This window comes from Tamandua tetradactyla, chromosome 7 (assembly GCF_023851605.1).
Source record: "Tamandua tetradactyla isolate mTamTet1 chromosome 7, mTamTet1.pri, whole genome shotgun sequence".
Lineage (NCBI taxonomy): Eukaryota > Metazoa > Chordata > Mammalia > Pilosa > Myrmecophagidae > Tamandua > Tamandua tetradactyla.
The window spans coordinates 32,374,304-32,397,360 of NC_135333.1; the positions used below are offsets into that span (position 1 = coordinate 32,374,304).

Genomic DNA, 23,057 nt, shown 5'->3' on the forward strand with positions numbered 1-23,057 from the left:
GCCCCTGGCATCTAGTTTTCAGTTATTGACCTAGAAATGTTTTTTTAATCCCTTTTAGTAAAGACAATTAGAAGCAGTTAGCCTTCATGTGGCAGGGACAAGAGTATCCCTTACTATCTCGCCTCACAGCTATGTCAACTTTGCTGCTGCCTCTTTTAATAGGGGCTTAAGGGACCAGGGTTTTCTTGGTACCCCATCACATTGATCCACTACATTAGTGATAAAATGCTAATTGCAGTTACAAAGCAGGAAATAGCTAGCACTTTTGATGCTGCATGCATGGAGAAGGTGGGAGATAAATCCTGGGAAGTCCAGGGTCCAGCCACATCTATGAAGTTTTAAGGAGTTCACTGGTCTGGAGTAGGTAGAATAACCTCCCAAAATGAGACAAGTGGTTGCATTTTAAACTGCCCAACACAAAGAAAGAAGCACAATGATCATGGGCTTCTGAATTTTAGAGGCAATGTATACCACATTTGGATGTGATGCTTGGACTATTTATGGCCAGTTTTGACTGAGAACCAAAGCAAAAAAAGATTCTACAGCAGGTTCAGGTTACTATATAAGCTACCCTGATACTTGGATGGTATAATGCAGTAGAACCAGTGGTATTGCAAGTGGTATTGCAAAGCCTCTGATAAGCCCCAATAAGGAAATCATAGAGCTGACTCCTAGGTTTTTGGAGTAAGGCCATGTCTTATTTGCCTACAATTATCCACTTGAGATGCAACTCTTGGCTTGTTACTGGGCCCTCATTGAGACTGAATACCTGACCACAGGACACCAAGTGACTCTGTGCCCATCATGTAATGGGTACAATCTGATCCAAAGAATATAAAACTGACACACAGCAGTATTCCATTGTAATATCAAGATGATATATATGAACCCAAACCCAAGTATGTCCAGGAGGCCCGTGTAAACTACATAACCCAGTGGCTCAGACTCCTTGGGACCTGTTCCACTCTTTCACTGCCTCTTCATTCCACACTGATTGCTTTATGGAGAATTCTGTATTACCATTTGTTTTAGCTTGTTAATGCTGCTGGAAATGCAATATGCCAGAAATGGGCTGGCTTTTATAAAGGGAATTTATTAAGTTACAAGTTAATAGTTATAAGGCCACACAAATGTCCAAACTAGGGCATCCAGAGAAAGATACCTTGACTCTGAAGAAAGGCCTATGATGTTTAGGGTTTCTTCTGCTAGCTTTCTCTCTCAGCTCCTCATTTCAATTGACTTCCCCAGGGGCATTTTCTTTCTGTATCTCCAAACACCTCTGTCTGTGTCAGCTCTAAAGCTTTTTCCAAAATGGTTCCCTCTTAAAGAACTCCAGTAAGTGGATGAAGACCCACCTTGAATGGGCAGAGATGTCCGGCGCCGTCTCGCTCAGCTTCTGGTCCCCGGCCGGCGGAGGGAACAGGAGGGAGAGAGAGACAGACGCAGACAAACCGACTCAAGTGACAGACACGGGTTCGAGACACGCTGCAGTTGTGAGCACAGACCTTTACTGGAGCTAAGCTTGCAAGCTCTGTTACAAATTCCGCGCGGGACAGAATACCCCGCGGGGGAACAACCTCTATGCGGCCGTCAGGTACGGCTCCCTATGGGTCGTCTCCCCCCACCCTGTCCGGGTAACCTCTTATATACTGTGCCCAAACCCAATAGGTTAGTGCCACGTATACAGAGGTGATTGGAAGATAGGGTTGGTGGGCGCGTGCGTCATACGCGGAAACAGGATGCGGGCGCCATCTTGACTCACTCGATGGGCGGGGGGAACTCTAGAGCAGGCCGCAGCGTGTCCACTAGGCCAGACCCGGGAGGCGGCTCTCCACACAGAGACACATCTCCATGGCAACCACCTAATCAAAAGGTCCCACCCACAACTGAATGGCTCACAATTCCATAGAAACAACTTAATAAAAAAGATCCTATCTTACAACATCAAAAATTAAATCAGGATTAAAGAGCTTGGCTTTTCTGAGGTACCTAACATTTTCAAACCAGCATACCATTTAAGGAGGAAAATTATAGGCTTGGTTTATAAATGACCTGCAAGGCAAGCCAGCACCAGCCAGAAGTGGATGTCTGCTAAATTATAGCCCACTCAGAAGTGTCCCTAAAAGACAGTGGGAAAAGTCTGGCTGTATGCTTCATGTGGAAGGGGAGATGGCCTACAATATGAATCAACCACAATTCAGAGGTAGTGACTGATGGGACTTGGAGAGAGTAATATTGGAAAATAAGGAACAAGGAGGTAAGTAGATTTCAGAATGTGCACATTATGTGAAAATATTCATGTTCCATATAAATGCCTATGGGAAGACATACACTGCAAAGGAAATTGGGTGGACCTCAAAAATCAGATGGACAATATATTCTATCTACCTCTTGTCCTAGTCACTCTAGTGGTTACTCTATGGGCTCCACTTGTAGCAGCAGACATGAAGATTATGCATAGGTTCAACAGCATGAACGTCCCCTCACCAGGTTGATCTGGCTACCACAGCTGCTGAAAGCCCAACCTGCTGAGCGTGGAGGCTGATGCCAAACCCTTAGTATGGCACCAACTTCCAGGGAAAACAGCAAGTTATCTGGTGGCAGATTTCATTATATTGGATCCCTTCCATTAAGAAGAGAGCAGTGCTTTGTCCTCACAGGGATAGATACATATTCTAAGTGTAAATTTACCTTCCCCACCTGCAGCACTTCTGCCAGCACCACCACTGGTATTGGTGAGGAGTGAGTGAACAAGGATTCTCATACACTATGGGTCAGTGTAGACAGCGGATCACTGTGTGCTAAGGACAGAAAAGGCAAGAAGAAAAGGAAGAACTGAGGATGCTATACTAGAATAACTTCTCTACTTTATTGCCTTGGGACGAAGTTGCCAAAATCATAACATGGAAATTAGAACCATCTGTTGACAGGATAAGTTAGTGAATTGGACAGAATTTACTAGCAGTAATTCAGAATCTGTATCAAGTCAAAGAAAACTATAAATAAAAAGTTTAATTTTTTTAGAGGGGGAAAAAGATGTCATTTCATCATTGTTTATAATAGTAGAAATATGGACGTAACCTAAATGACCATTAATATGGGAATGGGTAAACACAATAGGATATAATAATAATAATATAGTATATTACTGTAATTGTTGCAAAAAATTAAATAGACGAAGAACAGAAAAATGTATCTATGGAACAGAATAGAGTTAAGAGACAGATCCTGTTTAGTTCAGGTTAAGGAGTCATCTCAAAAGAATAGAGAAAAAATGGACTATTCAATACATATTGAGATGAATGGCTGCTCACTGGGGGAAAAAGTATGACCCCATCCTAAACCATTCACAAATATTTTAAATTCAGATGGATTTAAAGAACTAAAACAATTAAAATAAAATATGGGTGAATATGTAGGAAAAGCCTTAAGACACAAAAAACAAAAGCTATGAAGGAAAGGAGAGATATATTTGGCTATATAACATAAAGCTTTTACAAAGACACAATTAAGAAAACTGAAAGACAGTTTACAGCCTAGAAGATAATATTGCAACATGAAGATTGGTAACACACAAACAGAATTCTAAAATCTATTTAAATGAATGACAACAAACCACCCAAAAGAAAGATAGGTTAAGGATATAAACAAGCAATCCACAAGAGGAAATAGAAATATTCAATCGATACAAGGAAACATGTAAATTACACTCCCTATACAATTCAATTTATATTTGAGGGATAAAAATGTAAGACTTAAAAATATCAAGTGTTGGTGAGGATGTGAGTACTCTTATATACTGCAAGCCAGATGTAACTTGGTATTGATATTTTGAGAGGCAATTTGGCAGTATCGGTTGAAATGAAAATGGACATATACTATGACCCAGCAATTCCATTTCAAGGAATACACTCTAAAAGAAACATTCACATACGAGTACAAGGATATTCAAAGAAGCATTATTTGCATTATGGTGAAAAACATGAAACACCAAAATGTCTATCCAGCCAGGGAATAAACTAAAATAAGCAGGAAATGCAGATGTTAAGAAAATTTAGTAAACCCCTAAATACTGACATATATGGAAGGTTCCCCAAATGATATTGTTAATTTTTTTCCAAAGTCATAGAAAAATATAGAACAATGTCTTAAAACAAAAAATAAATCTACATACCTTTAAATGTATACATGCTAATGTGTAGATATATAAAAATGTATAGATAAAGGTCTGGGAAGGTAGCCACCAAATTGGTAATAACAATTAATTCTGGGGAGGGAACCATTTTGGATGGGGGGTTAGCTTTGTCTATATTGTTTGGATTTTTAAAAATAAGAGTATATCCATTATTATTTATATAATTTTTTTGTATGCTGTATGGTGGGGGTCACATTTCATTCTCTTTCCATGTGAATATCCCCTTATTGCAGCACCATTTGTTGAAATTTTGTTTTGTTGCTTTTTTGTTTGTTTGTTTGGGAAGTGCATGGACCAGGAATCCAACATGAGTCTCCCACATGGCAGGTGAGAATCCTACCACTGAACTACCTTTGCACCCCCTTAAATAATTTTAAAATAAATAAAATTTATAAAATACTTATGATACAAAACTATAAATACTATAATCAAGGTATGGACAAAGTCCTGTGGGAACGTAATGAAAGAAGAAATTAGTTCAGTGTATAGAAAGCTTTTATAGCAGTTGTGACATCCAAGTTGGGCCTTGATGTTTGAAAAGTATTTTGTCAAGTATTTATAAATTGGTGGAGGACTATGCCAGTTTATGTTTTCCAAAGATGGCTGCACCAATATATATCCCATCCAACATGCTCTTTCAACATGACACAGACACTCTTCCATCTAGAGGTGGGGTCTATGTTCCCTCCCCTTCAGCTTGGGCAAGACTTTGTGATTGAGTGGATGAACAGAATGGTGGAAGTATCACAGCATGACATCCAAGGCTATTCAGCTTCTGTCTGGTCCTTTCTTTCACAGGATGCTCACACTTGGAACCCAGCCACCATGCTGCGAGGAAGCCCAAACTAACTCATATGGAGAGACCACATGAGAAGACTCATGTGGAGAGAAACTGAAGCTCCCAGCCGATAGCCAGCATCAACTGCCAGACCTGTGAGTGAACAAGCTTTCAGATGATTCCTGCCCCCAGCCTTCAGGTTCTCCAGCTGAGGTCCAGACATACATCATGGAGCAGAGACAAGTCGTACCCACTGTGCTCTGTCCTAATTTCTGACCCAGAGAATTCATGAGCATTATAAATGGTTGTTTTATGCCACTCAGTTTTATGTAATATGTGACACAGTCGAATAACTGGAACAAAGACATTCACTCTAAAGAGAAAAAGCTACACAAGAAATGGGATATAGGTGTTACAGGCAACATGAGCATTGGCCGTATTGGATGGTGAGACTGCACAGGTTGGCTGGGATCAGTATGACAGTATAAAAAGATTAGACTTATTCTATTGGCAATGAAGAACTATTAAAATTTTTTAAGCTGGGAAGTAAAATGCTAAAACCTGCATTTTAACAAGGTATCTCTGAATCAGTGTGAAGGAAAGATTGGAAGAAAAGACCTTTTAAAAATAGGAAAAGCCCCTCCAATTCAGATGGGCCCTAGCCAAGTAAAATAGTGGGACCTTTTCTCAGGCTAATAATTTGTACCTTTTTTCCACAAAGAGCTGTCATTGATTCTCAATTATACTAGATTTCACTTCTATTAAAATGTTAAAGGATGTTAGAAGCTAAAAATAGTTTTCCATATCGCTCTTCTTTCAAGCTTCTGAACCTAGATCAGTTTACTTAAAGCATATTCTCAGGATACAAAGCAAGCTGTCTGAAAATCATAGCCAATTGTAAGCAGCTGTCTGTGTGAATAATGCCCACACGCAAACATCACTAACCACCAATTTCTCATTTTTGTCTATTAATATAATCATTGTCAAAATTGTTTTTTATAAGGAAATGTTATAAATATGAACTTGTAAAATAAAATAAATCTATATTCATAAACTATAGGTTTTATATTTTGTAAATTGGGGGTTCTATAAATATTTCAACTGGAGAAAAAATGTTTCACTATGAAGGAAAGGAGGAGGGAGGGGCAGGAAAAGGGAAACACGGAGGACTGGCTGTTTGATGGGTATGATACAAAGGAGAGGGAGAAGATGGAATTCAGAGCAGAAGGACATACCTCTGTGATAAAGGAAAAAGATGCATGAATGAATATAAGAGCAAAGATACATGACAGGATGAAAGAGACTGAGGAGTTTCATTCTCATTGTGTCAGAAGACCTTGCCTCCTACTTTGTGAAAGGAAAAAAATGTATTGAAAAGTGAGAGTGTGAGGAGAACAGAGAGAGAGTATGGAGTGTCTGCTCTGAATAGCTCAACAGTGAATCAAAGGGTCTTGAGCAGCAGTAGAGCCCAAGTGGAATTCGATAGTGTAATTTATTAGAAACTACTTTCATATAATTTTACCCTGTGCCTTTCTCTAATGCCAATTATTCAAGAGATGATTAATCTGTGCGATACCATGCATCTCAGTTTTCCACATTTTTCCCAATGCCTGCTTTTGAAAAATGTCATAATTTAAACTTCATCAAAAGTAAGTTAATAAAAATATGAGATCTCAGTTCACACCTAGTAGGATGGTTATTACTAAAGAAACAGAAAATACCAAGAGTTGATGATGTGAAGAAAGAGGGACCCTCCCGCACTGCTGATGGAAATGTAAAATGGTGCAGCTACTGAAGGTGGATCCTTAAAAGGTTAGACATGGAATTACCATATTATTTGACAATTCTATATCTAGGTTTATACCTGAAATAACTGAAAGCAGGGACTAGGACAGATATTTGTATAACAATGTTCCTAGCAGCCTAATTAACAACTACCAAAAGGTGGAAGCAACCCAATTCCCCACTGACTGATGAATGCATAAATAAAATGTAGTATATCCTTACAGTGGAATATTATTCAGCCATAAATAGGAATGAAGTTCTGATTCATGCTACGTCATAGAAGAACCTTGAAGACATCAGGTTGTGTGAAATAAGCTAACACAAAAGAACAAATGTAAGATTTCACTTTTATGAAATGCTTGGAATAAACAACTACATAGAGACAGAAAGTAGATTAGTGGTTACAAAGGCTGGGGAGGGGATGGGAGTTATTGCTAATGGGTACAGTTTCTGTTCAGGGTGATGAAAACAGTTTGATAATGGATGTTAGTGCTGGCAGCACAATATTGCAAATGTAATTATTATCACTGAATGGTGGATATTAAAGTGGTTAAAATGGGAAACTGCACTGTATATGTTACCATGATAAAAGAATTTTTTAACTTAGTAGAAAATTTTTTTAACTAGTTGTCATGTCCTTTAGTAATGCCATGACAATATTTTTAAAAATATTATTTTAATCACCATCTGCAGAATTAACTGATGAATATGATTTCCTGTATCTTTTAAGCAAAATACATACAGTACTTCATAGGAAAGGAAACTTTAATAGGTTTCATAATCTTAGCCAAAAGAAACTTGATGAGAAATGTCTAAAATGTTATTGTGAAAGTCTCCCTATGGATTTTTTTTAAGTGACTGAGGTCATTAGCCAGGGTGAGACCCTGACTACCCCTAAGCACTCTCTGCTCTGTGCTGTCAGTCTCCTTTGGGCAGGGCAGTTCTCATGACCCCTACTCTGCAAGCCTGGCAGAATGTAAAAGATAGGAACTATGTCTTATTCACAGGGCTTAATAAACACTGGCTGCAGAAATGACTTGGGAAATGCCTGGGGAAATGCTTTGCAATGCAAAGCATTATAGAAATTCAAAGAAAAAGTTAGCATTATTAAGAGGGGGTTGGAAAAATTCATGGGTCAGATATATACAGATATTATACACAGATATGAAGGGAAATGAGGAAAGTCTAAGATCTCTCCATAACGTTTCAGAATATCTTTTCATTTACAAAAGGGGGGAAAAAATCATGTAGCATTTTTCCTCCCAGTTTTCTTTGAGCTCCCTGTTATTTTAATCTAATAGGAATAAGCATCTGTCCCTTAACCAATGACTGTATTTTTTGCTGTACTTTTGGTAATTTTTGGTAAAATTTCATTAAATGCTAAATGGCACTGATGGTTCTGACACTTTTAATGAGTTTTGTTTGTTTGTTTGTTTGTTTTGCATGGGCAGGCACCGGGAAACGAATCAAGGTCTCCAGCATGGCAGGTGAGAAGTCTGCCAGCTGAGCCACTGTGGCCTGCCCTTTAATGAGTTTCTAAAATTAATTTTGTTTATAAACAATACATGTCTACCAAACATACACTCCCCTTACTCCATTCCCCAGTAAACTGTAATCTAATTTCTGTCTCTGTGAATTTGCTGATTCTAAACATCTGCTATGAGTGACATCATACAATATTGTCCTTACAGGTCTTTCTTATTTCACTGACTATAATGTTTTCAAGGTTTCTCCACGTTGCAGCAAAAAAATACATTAAAAAATTTTAAGTTGATAAAAACACAAGAAAAGGAATTAAAATATTTTGTTTTTTAATTGGTAAAAAATTTAATGTTGGTAATCATTTTTTGAAATGGAACAATAAAAAATGTAAATGCAAAATAGAAAGAGAAAAACACTGAAATAAATGGTAAAATAAGATTATAAGGACAATGTGTGGGTTGAATTTATCCAGGCTAATCCTATCCCTCACCATCAAGCTTAATAAGGGCCAACTGTTGCTATGTTTCACAAAATAAAATATAATGAAAAACAATTTCTATCCAGCATTTCTTGTTATTCATGTTTTTGAATAAAATTCTTATTCTTTAACCAATTTACCTGTACCCCAGAGATTAAAAACTTCTTCCCCCCTTCTGACAACCACGTCGTTGAAGAGATAACAGAAGGTGGTAATGATGGCGAAAGTGAATTTGGATTACCATCATAAAATGATATCAGGTCTTGTTAGAAAACAAGAAAAAAACAAGTTGATAAAACAAAAATTAGTCTCATTGCCTTGTTATAGGTGGATGAACAATTTACAACACAGGATGTAACTACATGTGTTATCATCATAAACACATTTTGGTTATAGTAAACCACACATAAGTTATTTATATTCTTGGGTGCCCAATGAATGTAGGGTGGGTTTCTTTCATGGGAATGCTTACTTCTTGCAGAAGACACTTCATGTTAATAACCAATGATTTGGTTTGGGATATTCCCTATCACCCCTTCAATGTCTTGAGAACTTAGAAACTCAGAGGCCAATTTTTTTTTATTGGTAATAAAGCTACCTATGCATAACTGTTATTTATATTTTTAAATTTGAGCTTTTCATCATGGAGTTAAAAGTAGAGAGAACAGACCATCTAATCGTGCAAGTTAAGTAATTATCAACAAATGGTCAATCTTGTTTAATTTACATCTCTACAGTCCCCACCTGTTTCATTTTTAAGCAAAGTCCTAGACACACCACTTATTTAAATATGTACCTCTAAATGATAAAATACTGTTTTTAAATTTTTTATTGTAAAATATAACATATACAAAGCCTAGAAATGAAAAAAGCAATAATTTTCAAAGCACACGTCAATAAAAAGCTACAGAACAGATCCCAGAGTTTGTCATGGGCTACTATTCCACCATTTCAGATTTTCATTCTAGCTGCTTCTGAAAACTGGAAACTAGAAGGAATATTAATATAGTGATTCAGCAGTCATACTTGTTTGCCAAATCTTATTCTCTCTGTTATACCTCCTCCTTTTCCTTTGGTCCTTCTCCTAATCTATAGGGATCTTTGGGCAACACCTATTCTGACTTTTTCATGTTGAGAAGGAGTGTTGACACTAAAGAATAGGGTGATGTAATTAACTGATCATTTTAGAGAGGTTGGTCCCTCCAGATTTTAGATTTATCTGACTTAGGAGCCCTCTGGGACTTATAGGTTCCGGGAAAGCAAACTTAGTGTATGAAACCTTTATAGAGTCTCTCTGGAGCTCTAGGTGTTCCCAAGAGACAACGCCAGTGATGTTGGTTGGGATTTAGAAAACCATGGCAATCAGCACTATCTAACTGAAGCTTGCATACGAGTTGTAAATGATAAAAAGACTTCTTAGCATAACGATTGAATTGCACCTATTAAACTTCATAAAAATTGCTTAATATCATCAATTATCATAAACTGTTCACATTTGCAATTTCTCATAAGTGTCATAACTAGATATTCCTACAGTTTGAATGAGGATCCAAATATAGACTATAACAGTGAGACTGACTGGTAGGTCATTGTTTTTCTGTCAGCCGGAAATCATTTGCTTATCTTTCTTTATTGAAGTATAATTAACATACAGTAAGTATGCAAACTTTAAGTATGAAGCATTTTTCCTTTTGTTCCTTCTTTTTTAAATGTTAGCTCCTGGCACTCAAGGAAAACTCTGTCATAACATTCGCTGGATACAGGCTTAAGAAACATACAGCTCAAGTCTATGTTCTGGTGATAACACATTAAAACCAAATCAAAATGGCCAGGTTTCAACAAGATTACAAAACATACAAAGAAACAGGAAGTGATAGCCCTGGGAGAAGTTTAAAGCATTAAACAACAGAGAAGATTTAAGCATTAGAAACCATTAATGAGGAGGATCAGAACAGGGGCATTCCAGACAATGACTTTAAAAAAAAAAAAGGTCCCCCCCAAAAGTTCTTATTTTGACTTTAAATATGTATATTGGAATGCTTACTACATTTCTTTTCAAGTTAAAAGGCTATATAATAGCAACCTTAAAAGAAAAAACAAAAGTACCCATATTCCCAGTATGCTAACCCAAAGCAGCCATTTTCAGTTTGGCATATTGCCTACCACACCTACACTTTTTTACAATCCTTGTAATCAAGCATATGTAAAACTTGGTATTCTCCTTCTTCTCCCTAAATTAAGTCAAATGCATTTTCTCACATTTGCATAAAGATCTTTAGCAATGGCTATAAAATACCTCCTTGTATGGCATACCATAACTTACAGAATTTTTATCTAAAGTTCAAAGTAGAAACTATTGCTTACCTATCATTGTGGTCCACAGGGGGCTCTGCAACCACAGAACCTCAATAAATATCTGTTGGAATTCTTGAATCTGATCAATCAGTAACACTGTAACATCAGTGTTTATCTTGGCTTTTTTCAGCCTCTAAGATTCCCCACCTCATCCCACGACCACTCCTGCTTATTGATTTTGTATCTCCCTCCCCAGCCCACATCCCACCAAAAAAGGTAAAACACCAAAGGCCCAATTCCCAGCTTTCTCCAGCAAGGGTGCAGATGGTAATCCTCCCCTCAGACTGCCCATCAGATGTTGACCTAAAAGGAATTGCCCCAAGGAGCAGGGGCCACAGAGAGCTCGTGTGACAGCAGGAGGTGCTGGCTGCAGCAGGTACATGGAACAAGGGGTTCAACAGCAGATTAAAGCTAGCAGAAGAAAGAGTCAGCAAACTTAAAGATAAAACAATTGAAATCATCCAGCCTGAGGAATAGAAAGAAGAATGAAGAAGAGTGAATACAGCCTGAGGAACCTATGGGACACTATTAAGTGTACCAATTGTGGAAGTCTAGAAGGAGAAGAAAAAGAAAGGGATAGAAGGAATACTCAAAGAAATAATGGCTGAAAACTTCCCTAATTTAATGAAAGACAAGAATATATACATCCAAGATGCCCAATTAACTCCAAACAGAATAAACTCAAATAGACCCACTCCAGAATAAATTAATGAAGGAAACCAAATGCCTAAACACCAGCAAAATAATGAGTCATACTAGAAAAATTGAAGATATGGTCCAGTCAAATGAACAAACCAGCATTTCAAATGAGACACAGGAGTTGAAGCAACTAATTAAGGACATTTGAACAGACATGAAAAACCACAACAAAAATCAAGTCAATGAATAGAGGGAAGATATGGAAAAAGAGACAAAGAATATAAAGAACAGTGGGTGAACATAAAGAAGAACTCTAAAGTTTGAAAAAGTAAATGGTACAACTAATGGGAATGAAAGGCACAATAGAAGAGGTTAAAAAAAAAAAGACAATGGAGACCTACAACACCAGATTTGAAGAGGCAGAAGAAAGGATTGGTGAACTAGAGGGCAGAACATCTGAAATCCTACACATAAAAGAACAGGTAGGGAAAAGTGTAGAAAAATATGAACAGGGTCTCAATGAACTGAATGATAACATGACACACATGAATACATGTGTTATGGATGTCCCAGAAGAAAAAGAGAAGGGAAAAGGGCCAGAAAGACTAATTGAGAAAATAATCACTGAAAATTTCCCATCTCTCATGAGAGAAATAAAATTACAGATCCAAGAAGTACAGGGTACCCCAAACAGAAGAGATCTGAATGGACCTACTCCAAGACATGTACTAATCAGATTGATTAGTCAATCTGTCAAATGTTAAAGACAAAGAGAGAATTCTGAAAGCAGCAAGAGAAAAGCAATCCATCACATGCAAGGGAAGCTTGGTAAGACTACATGCAGATTTCTCAGCAGAAATCATGGTGGCAAGAAGGCAGTGGTATGATATATTTAAGATTCCGTAAGAGAAAAACAGCCAAACAAGAATTCTATACCCAGCTAAACTGTCCTTCAAAAATGAGGGAGAGGTTAAAATATTTTCAGACAAGCAGTCACTGGGAGAGATTGTGAATAAGAGACTGACTCTACAAGAAATACTAAAGGGAGCACTACAAGCAGACAGGAAAAGACAGGGAGAGAGGTCTGGAGTAGAGTGTAGAAATGAAAACTATCAGTAAAAGTATAAAGAGAAAAAAATGGCATGACATATGTGCCAGTTTGAATCTGTGGTGGGCCCCAGAAAAACCATGCTTTTTAATCCTGGTTCAATATTGCTGGTTGGGAGCATTTTGATTGTTCCCATGGAGATGTGATCCACCCAATTGTGGGTGGTAACTTATGATCATATAGCTTCCATGGAGTTGTGACTTCATTCATTAATCCTTTAAAAGAGGAAACATTTTGGAGACAGTCCATTTTTAGAGCCATGAGAAAGCCACAGAAGAGCCAAGCAGAGCCACGAGACCGAGAGAACCACAGAGTCCACCAGTCAGTGACCTCTGGAGATGAAGAAGAACACTACCTGTGGGAGCGTCAGGAAACAAGAAGCTGGGAGAGAAATCTAGCAGACTTTACTATGTGCCCTTTCAGTTGAGAGAGAAATTCTGAACTTCATAGGCCTTCTTGAACCAAGGTATTTTTCCTAGGATGCCTTACATTGGACATTTCTATAGACTTGCTTTAATTTGGACATTTCCATGACCTAAAAACTGTAAACTTACAACATATTAAAATCCACCTTTTTAAAAGCTATTCCATTCCTGGTACATTGCATTCTGGCAGCCAGCAAACTAGGACAACATATAAAATCCAAAAGTCAAAATGGAAGAAGAAAGTACTGCCTTTACAGTAAAAGGCCTGGAGAAGAATGTAGAAATGAAGACTATCAATAAAGGTATAAAAAGAAAAAGAAGAGTTAAGACATACAAAATCCAAAAGACAAAATGGTAGAAAGAAAGTACTGCCTTTACAGTAATGGCATTAACTGTTAATGGATTAAACTCTGCAATGAAAAGACACATACTTACAGAATGGATCAAAAAACAGGGCCCATTTATATGCTGTCTACAAGAGACTTACTTTAGATTCAAGAACAAAAACAGATTGAAAGTGAAAGGTTGGAAAAAGATATTTCATGTATTAGTTAGGGTTTCATGTATTAGTTATGAAAGTGTCTCACATGACCGTAGGAATGCAGAGTCCAAAATCCACAGGGCAGGCTGCGAAGCCGATGACTCCAATGGATGGCCTGGATGAACTCCACAGGAGAGGCTCACCAGCCAAAGCAGGAATGCAACCTGTCTCCTCTGAGTCCTCCTTAAAAGGCTTCCCATGATTGGATTTAGCATCACTAATTGCAGAAGACACTCCCCTTTGGCTGATTACAAATGGAATCAGCTGTGGATGCAGCTGACGTGATCATGACCTAACCCTATGAAATGTCCTCATTGCAACAGACAGGCCAGCGCTTGCCCAATCAGATGAACAGGTACCACAACTTGGCCAAGTTGACACCTGTCCCTAACCATGACAGTCCACCCCTTGTCAACTTGGCATATATATATATATCACCTTAGACCATACTTAATTTCCAAATGAAAACAAATAAGCACACATTTTTTCTTTTACCTGACAATACTCAACTGCCCTGCATATAACTGGAAACACATTAAATCTCTCCAGAATAGCGTGCAAATCCTTGGGCAACATTCATTCTTAAACTTGATATCTTACAACTTAAATAGTATAACACAAACAAAACAGCATTACAGTCCTCGTTTCTGTAACTGATCACGTGGTCGAAGTTCATATTTATCACTACCTTCTTCCACTACCCATTCCATGTTCCCTTTCCCCTCAGCAAGCACTTCAGCTGGCCGTGGTTCTTTGCCTGGTGGGGTGACCCAAACCTTCATTCCTGAAGTCTCAGAGCCATTAGTGGTCCTGCCTGGATTGTGTTGTTGCAGTTTTCCATTGATTTTAATCACAGGGCATGGTAGTACTAATAGACGCCCCAGGGGATCTCCTATATTCCAAGAAAACTCTTCTTTACCTCCATTATGTAGTTGCAGTCCTACTTCCTTCTGATAGTCAGGGTCAATTACCCCAGACAATAATGTAATCCCCTTCTTGGTGTGTTGATCCAGAGGCATAAGTAGCCCAAAGTGGCCAGGTGGCAATCTTAACTTCCAGTTCAGTGGTATCACTGTTGCTTCTCCTGGAGAAAGCACACCCTGTTTTGGAACTAAAACCTGTAGACCAGCAGAACTCAGGGTAGCAGGGACAGGAAGCAAAAATTTTCCTAGTGGATCACTAGGAGTAATAGTGAGTGGCACCACACCCATTTCCACCCCTTGGTTCCTGGACCCATGGATCCTGGCTATGGGAGAAACAGCACCATACAGCGGACGCTGATTCAGAGCATACACAGCTTCCTGGAGAACATTACCCCAGCCTTTCAAGTTTTTGCCACCTAGTTGGCACCGTAATTGAGTTTTCAAAAGGCCATTCCACCGTTCTATCAATCCAGCTGCTTCTGGATGATGGGGAACATGGTAAGACCAGAGAATTCCATGAGCATGTGCCCATTCCCGCACTTCATTTGCTGTGAAGTGTGTTCCTTGATCCGAAGCAATGCTATGTGGAATACCATGACGATGGATAAGGCATTCTGTAAGCCCACGGATAGTAGTTTTGGCAGAGGCATTGTGAGCAGGGAAAGCAAACCCATATCCAGAGTATGTGTCTATTCCAGTTAGAACAAATTGCTGCCCCTTCCATGAAGGGAGTGGTCCAATGTAATCAACCTGCCACCATGTAGCTGGCTGGTCACCTCGGGGAATGGTGCCATATCGGGGGCTGAGTGTGGGTCTCTGCTGCTGGCAGATTGGGCACTCAGCAGTGGCTGTAGCCAGGTCAGCCTTGGTGAGTGGAAGTCCATGTTGCTGAGCCCATGCATAACCTCCATCCCTACCACCATGACCACTTTGTTCATGAGCCCATTGGGCAATAACAGGAGTTGCTGAGGAAAGAGGCTGACTGGTATCCATAGAACGGGTCATCTTATCCACTTGATTATTAAAATCTTCCTCTGCTGAAGTCACCCTCTGGTGTGCATTCACATGGGACACAAATATCTTCAGGTTTTTAGCCCACTCAGAAAGGTCTATCCACATACTTCTTCCCCAGACCTCTTTGTCACCAATTTTCCAATTATGGTCTTTCCAAGTCCCTGACCATCCAGCCAAACCATTAGCAACAGCCCATGAGTCAGTATACAAACGCACCTCTGGCCAGTTTTCCTTCCAAGCAAAATGAACAACCAGGTGCACTGCTCGAAGTTCTGCCCACTGGGAGGATTTCCCCTCACCACTGTCCTTCAAGGACACCCCAGAAAGGGGTTGTAATGCTGCAGCTGTCCACTTTCGGGTGGTACCTGCATATCGTGCTGAACCATCTGTAAACCAGGCCCGAGTTTTCTCTTCCTCAGTCAATTCACTGTAAGGAACTCCCCAAGAGGCCATAGCTCTGGTCTGGGGAAGAGAAGGTAATGTGGCAGCAGGAGTGGAAACCATGGGCATTTGTGACACTTCTTCATGTAACTTACTTGTGCCTTCAGGACCTGCTCTGGCTCTATCTTGTATATACCATTTCCACTTTACAATAGAGTGCTGCTGTGCACGCCCAACTTTATGGCTTGGTGGGTCAGACAACACCCAACTCATGATAGGCAACTCAGGTCTCATGGTAACTTGGTGGCCCATGGTTAAGCGTTCAGTCTCTACTAAGGCCCAATAGCAGGCCAAAAGCTGTTTCTCAAAAGGAGAGTAGTTATCTGCAGCAGATGGCAAGGCTTTGCTCCAAAATCCTAAGGGTCTGCGTTGTGATTCTCCTATAGGGGCCTGCCAAAGGCTCCAGACAGCATCTCTATTTGCCACTGACACTTCCAGCACCATTGGATCTGCTGGATCATATGGCCCAAGTGGCAGAGCAGCTTGCACAGCAGCCTGGACCTGTCGCGGAGCCTCCTCTTGTTCAAGTCCCCACTCAAAATTAGCAGCTTTTCTGGTCACTCGATAAATGGGCCAGAGTAGCACACCCAAATGAGGAATATGTTGTCGCCAAAATCCAAAAAGACCAACTAGGCATTGTGCCTCTTTTTTGGATGTGGGAGGGGCCAGATGCAGCAATTTATCCTTCACCTTAGAAGGGATATCTCGACATGCCCCACACCACTGGACACCTAAAAATTTTACTGAGGTGGAAGGCCCCTGTATTTTTGTTGGATTTATCTCCCATCCTCTGACACGCAAATGCCTTACCAGTAAATCTAGAGTAGTTGCTACTTCTTGCTCACTAGGTCCAATCAACATGATATCATCAATATAATGGACCAGTGTGATGTCTTGTGGGAGGGAGAAACGATCAAGGTCTCTGCGAACAAGATTATGACATAGGGCTGGAGAGTTGATATACCCCTGAGGTAGGACAGTGAAAGTATATTGCTGACCTTGCCAGCTGAAAGCAAACTGTTTCTGGTGGTCCTTACTAATAGCTATTGAGAAAAAAGCAATTGCCAGATCAATAGCTGCATACCAGGTACCAGGGGATGTATTGATTTGCTCAAGCAATGATACTACATCTGGAACAGCAGCTGCAATTGGAGTTACCACCTGGTTGAGTTTACGATAATCCACTGTCATTCTCCAAGACCCATCTGTTTTCTGCACAGGCCAAATAGGAGAGTTGAATGGGGATGTGGTGGGAATCACCACCCCTGCATCTTTCAAGTCCTTAAGAGTGGCAGTAATCTCTGCAATCCCTCCAGGAATACGGTATTGCTTTTGATTTACTATTTTGCTTGGTAGGGGCAGTTCTAGTGGCTTCCACTTGGCCTTTCCCACCATAATAGCCCTCACTGCACGAGTTAGAGAACCAACGTGGGGATTCTGCCAGTTGCTCAGTATGTCTATGCCAATTATACATTCCGGAACTGGGGAAATAACTACAGGATGGGTCCAGGGGCCCACTGGACCCACTGTGAGACGGACCTGAGCTAAAACTCCATTGATCACCTGGCCTCCATAAGCCCCCACTCTGACTGGTGGTCCAGAGTGACGTTTTGGGTCCCCTGGAATTAATGTCACTTCTGAACCAGTGTCTAATAATCCCCGAAATATCTGATCATTTCCTTTTCCCCAATGCACAGTTACCCTGGTAAAAGGCTGTCGGTCTCCTTGGGGAAGACTTAGAGGAAGGTTAACAGTATAAATTTGTGGCAGTGTAACAGGTTTCTCCTCCATAGGGACCTGGCCTCCCCTTCATTCAAGGGGCTCAGGGTCTGTAAACTGTTTCAAGTCTGGAAATTGGTTAAGGGGCCGTGACTCTGTGTTTTTGTAATTCAGGTTAGACTTCTGTTCCCTTGACCTAGAACTCTTTTGTTTATACAGCTCCAACAAGAATTTAGTAGACTGCCCTTCTATTGTATTTCTAGGCACCCCATGATTTACTAGCCAATGCCACAAATCTCTGCGTGTCATATAATTTTGATGCCTCCTTTGAGTTTGTTGTCTATTATAATACCCACGTCTACCCTGTCTTTGGTGATTAAGTGCTGCCACCTGGCTTCTGCCAACTCGGGATCCTGTCATCCCCATTGTGTTTAAGTATTCCAGCTCAGTGACAGCAGTTCCTACAGTAATATCTGACCTACAGAGAAGTGCAACCACAGAGCTCTTGAGGGATGATGGTGCTAGTCTCACAAATTTATTTCTCACTGTTCTGGTAAAAGGTGCATCCTCTGGACATTCCTGGGGTGTAAGAGCAGGCTTTGCATGATAAATCCACTCTAACATCCCAATCTCTCTAAGCCTCTGGATCCCCTCATCTACATTATACCAGGGCAGTTCTGGCATTTCAACCTCAGGTAATGTTGGCCACCTTTTGATCCATGTTTCAACCAACCACCCAAACAAGCTGTTAACACCTTTTCTAACTGCTCGAGCTATAACATTGAATGCAGAATCTCTGCTTAGTGGGCCCATATCAATAAATTCAGCCTGATCCAGCCTTATATTCCTCCCACCATTATCCCACACTCTTAAAATCCATTGCCACACATATTCCCCTGATTTCTGTCTATATAAATTGGAAAACTCACACAGTTCTTTTGGAGTATAACGTACCTCCTCATGTGTGATACTTTGTACCTCACCTTTAGGGGCCTGTTGGGACTTTAGTCTAGTTATAGGTCTAGAAGAAATGAGGGGTGGTGGGGGTGGGTCATGAAAAGAATTAGAAATATCTTCCAAGCCATTTGCTTCAGGGCTTTCATTTGCAGTTTCATCTGGTGAAACAGGATTAATAACTCTAGGGCTAATCCCTTCAGGAGGAGGTTGGGTGGCCAATTCCTCAAGGCAGGCAGGAGGTGGGGCGGCTATGTCCTCAAGGCAGACTATTACAGGGTTATCTAAAGAAGGCTCAGCATGGTCTAGGGTTTCAACCTCACCCCCAACATCATTATCAATCCATATGTCACCATCCCATTTTTCAGGGTCCCACTCCTTTCCAATCAATGCCCTCACTTTAACGGCAGACACCATGCAAGACTGAGATTTCAGTTTACGTTGTAAAGTTGCTACTCTAACAATAAGATTCTGAGTCTGATTTTCAGAGATCTCAAGTCTACAGCTACAGGAAATAAAATTTTCCTTCAGGATACTCATAGAAACCTCTACATCTTTCAGATGGCACTTAAGCTTCTTGTTTGAAGCCTTAAGCCCATCCCTTTCACCCTTTAATGTAGACAGTGTATCTAACAACAACCAACCAACATCTCTATAACTCTTATTTCTACAAAACTCTGTAAAGGTGTCAAAAACATTATCCCCCAGAGTCTGGCTTCATACAAGCGAAGCATTAGGAGAATCGAATGATGATATTTTGACTATCTCCTTTGCCAACTCAGTCCATGGATTGGGAGTGTCATTCTGATTACGGGAATCAGAGTCCTTAGTGTCTCTGAGCCCAGTCAGAGTAGAAAACCATTCATAAAAACCCATTTTTTTTTAAATTTTTTTTATTAATTAAAAAAAGAATTAACAAAACAATTAGAAATCATTCCAATCTACATGTACAATCAGTAATTCTTAATAACATCACATAGTTGCATATTCATCATTTCTTAGTACATTTGCATCAATTTAGAAAAAGAAATAAAAAGACAACAGAATCAGAATTAAAACAATAATAGAAAGAAAAAAAAAAACAAAAAAAACAAAAACAAAAAACCTATACCTCACATGCAGCTTCATTCAGTGTTTTAACATAATTGCATTACAATTGGGTAGTATTGTGCTGTCCATTTCTGAGTTTTTATATCCAGTCCCGTTGTACAGTCTGTATCCCTTCACCTCCAATTATCCCTTCTCTTTTTTTTTTTTTTAATTAACAGAAAAAAAGAAATTAACCCAACATTTAGAGATCATACCATTCTACACATGCAATCATTAATTCTTAACATCATCACATAGATGCATGATCATCATTTCTTAGTACATTTGCATTGGTTTAGAAGAACTAGCAACATAACCGAAAAAGATATAGAATGTTAATATAGAGAAAAAAATAAAAGTAATAATAGTAAAATCAAAACAAAACAAAACAAAACAAAACAAAAACCTATAGCTCAGATGCAGCTTCATTCAGTGTTTTAACATGATTACTTTACAATTAGGTATTATTGTGCTGTCCATTTTTGAGTTTTTGTATCTAGTCCTGTTGCACAGTCTGTATCCCTTCAGCTTCAATTACCCATTGTCTTACCCTGTTTCTAACTCCTGCTGAACTCTGTTACCAATGACATATTTCAAGTTTATTCTCGAATGTCCGTTCACATCAGTGGGACCATACAGTATTTGTCCTTTAGTTTTTGGCTGGATTCACTCAGCATAATATTCTCTAGGTCCATCCATGTTATTACATGGTTCATAAGTTTATCTTGTCTTAAAGCTGCATAATATTCCATCGTATGTATATACCACAGTTTGTTTAGCCACTCTTCTGTTGATGGAGATTTTGGCTGTTTCCATCTCTTTGCAATTGTAAATAATGCTGCTATAAACATTGGTGTGCAAATGTCCGTTTGTGTCTTTGCCCTTAAGTCCTTTGAGTAGATACCTAGCAATGGTATTGCTGGGTCGTATGGCAATTCTATATTCAGCTTTTTGAGGAACCGCCAAACTGCCTTCCACAGTGGTTGCACCCTTTGACATTCCCACCAACAGTGGATAAGTGTGCCTCTTTCTCCGCATCCTCTCCAGCACTTGTCATTTTCTGTTTTGTTGATAATGGCCATTCTGGTGGGTGTGAGATGATATCTCATTGTGGTTTTGATTTGCATTTCTCTAATGGCCAGAAAAACCCATTTTTAAGATTCTGTTCCTTAAGAACCACTCCTGGTACCAAGATGTATTAGTTAGGGTTCTCTAGAGAAACAGAATCAACAGGGAACACTTGCAAATATAAAATTTATGAAAGTGTCTCACATGACCGTAGGAATGCAGAGTCCAAAATCCACAGGGCAGGCTGCGAAGCCGATGACTCCAATGGATGGCCTGGATGAACTCCACAGGAGAGGCTCACCAGCCAAAGCAGGAATGCAACCTGTCTCCTCTGAGTCCTCCTTAAAAGGCTTCCCATGATTGGATTTAGCATCACTAATTGCAGAAGACACTCCCCTTTGGCTGATTACAAATGGAATCAGCTGTGGATGCAGCTGACATGATCATGACCTAATCCTATGAAATGTCCTCATTGCAACAGACAGGCCAGCGCTTGCCCAATCAGATGAACAGGTACCACAACTTGGCCAAGTTGACACCTGTCCCTAACCATGACACTAGGACAACATATAAAATCCAAAAGTCAAAATGGAAGAAGAAAGTACTGCCTTTACAGTAAAAGGCCTGGAGAAGAATGTAGAAATGAAGACTATCAATAAAGGTATAAAAAGAAAAAGAAGAGTTAAGACATACAAAATCCAAAAGACAAAATGGTAGAAAGAAAGTACTGCCTTTACAGTAATGGCATTAACTGTTAATGGATTAAACTCTGCAATGAAAAGACACATACTTACAGAATGGATCAAAAAACAGGGCCCATTTATATGCTGTCTACAAGAGACTTACTTTAGATTCAAGAACAAAAACAGATTGAAAGTGAAAGATTGGAAAAAGATATTTCATGCAAAAAACAGAAAAGAGTGAGGGTATTAGCTATACTAATATCTGAAAAATCAGACTTCAAATGTAAAACAATTAAAAGAGTCAAAGAAGGACACTATGTATAAATAAAAGGAACAATTCACCAAGAAGACATAGCAATCATAAATAGTTATGCATTGAGCCAGAGTGTCCCAAAATATATGAGGCAAACACTAAACACTGAAGGCAGAAGCAGACACTTCTACAATAATAGCTGGAGATGTCAATTCACCACTCTCATCAATGAATAGAACATTTAGACAGAGGATCAGTAAGGAAACAAGTTTTGAATAATATGATAAATGAACTAGATTTAACAGATATTTACAGAACATTACACCCCACAACATCAGGATACACATTTTCTCAAGCGCTCATGGATCATTCTCAAGGATAGACTATATGTTGGGTCACAAAGCAAGTCTCAATAAATTTCAAAAGATTGAAGTCATATAAAACACTTTCTTAGGTCATAATGGAATGAAGTTGGAAATCACTAACAGGCAGAGGGTCAGAAAACTCACAAATATATGGAGGCTAAACCACATACTCTTAAACAACCAGTGGGTCAAGGAAGAAATAAAAGAGAAATCAGTGAATTATCTCAAAGCAAATGAAAATGAGAACACAACATAGCAAAACTTGTTGGGATGCTGCAAATACAATGCAGAGAAGGAAATATATTGCTCTAAATGTGTATTTGAAAAAAGAAGAAAGAGCAAAAATCGAGAAAACTGTTCACTTGGAAGAACTAGAGAAAGAACAGCAAACTAATCCCAATGCAAACAGAAGAAAAGAAATAATGAAGATTAGAGCATAAATAAATAAAATTGAGAATATGAAAACAACAGAGAACATCAACAAAACCACAGATGTTGGTTCTTTGAAAATCAATGGACCGTTGAATAGGCTGACTAAAAAAGAGAGAGAGAGGATGCAAATAAATAAAATCAGAAATGGGAGACTGGAAATAACCACTGACTCCTCAGAACTAAAGGTGGTAATGAGAGGATACTATGAGCAACCATATGCTAATAAACTAGACAACATAGATGAAATGGACAACTTCCGAGAAAAGCGTGAACAACCAACATTGATTCAAAAAGAAATAGATTAACTCAATAAACCAATCACAAGTAAAG

The 23,057-nt window shown here is 39.3% G+C and overlaps 1 protein-coding gene across 1 annotated transcript in view; it reads right to left on the reverse strand.

Annotated features, from left to right (window-relative positions):
- ENTHD1 (ENTH domain containing 1) overlaps window positions 1–23,057 on the reverse strand; it is a 321,748-nt gene that overhangs the window by 95,650 nt on the left and 203,041 nt on the right. The window contains 2 exon segments of the mRNA XM_077168183.1: window positions 8,859–8,889; window positions 8,892–8,980. Coding sequence (XP_077024298.1) covers window positions 8,859–8,889; window positions 8,892–8,980 — 120 coding nt within the window.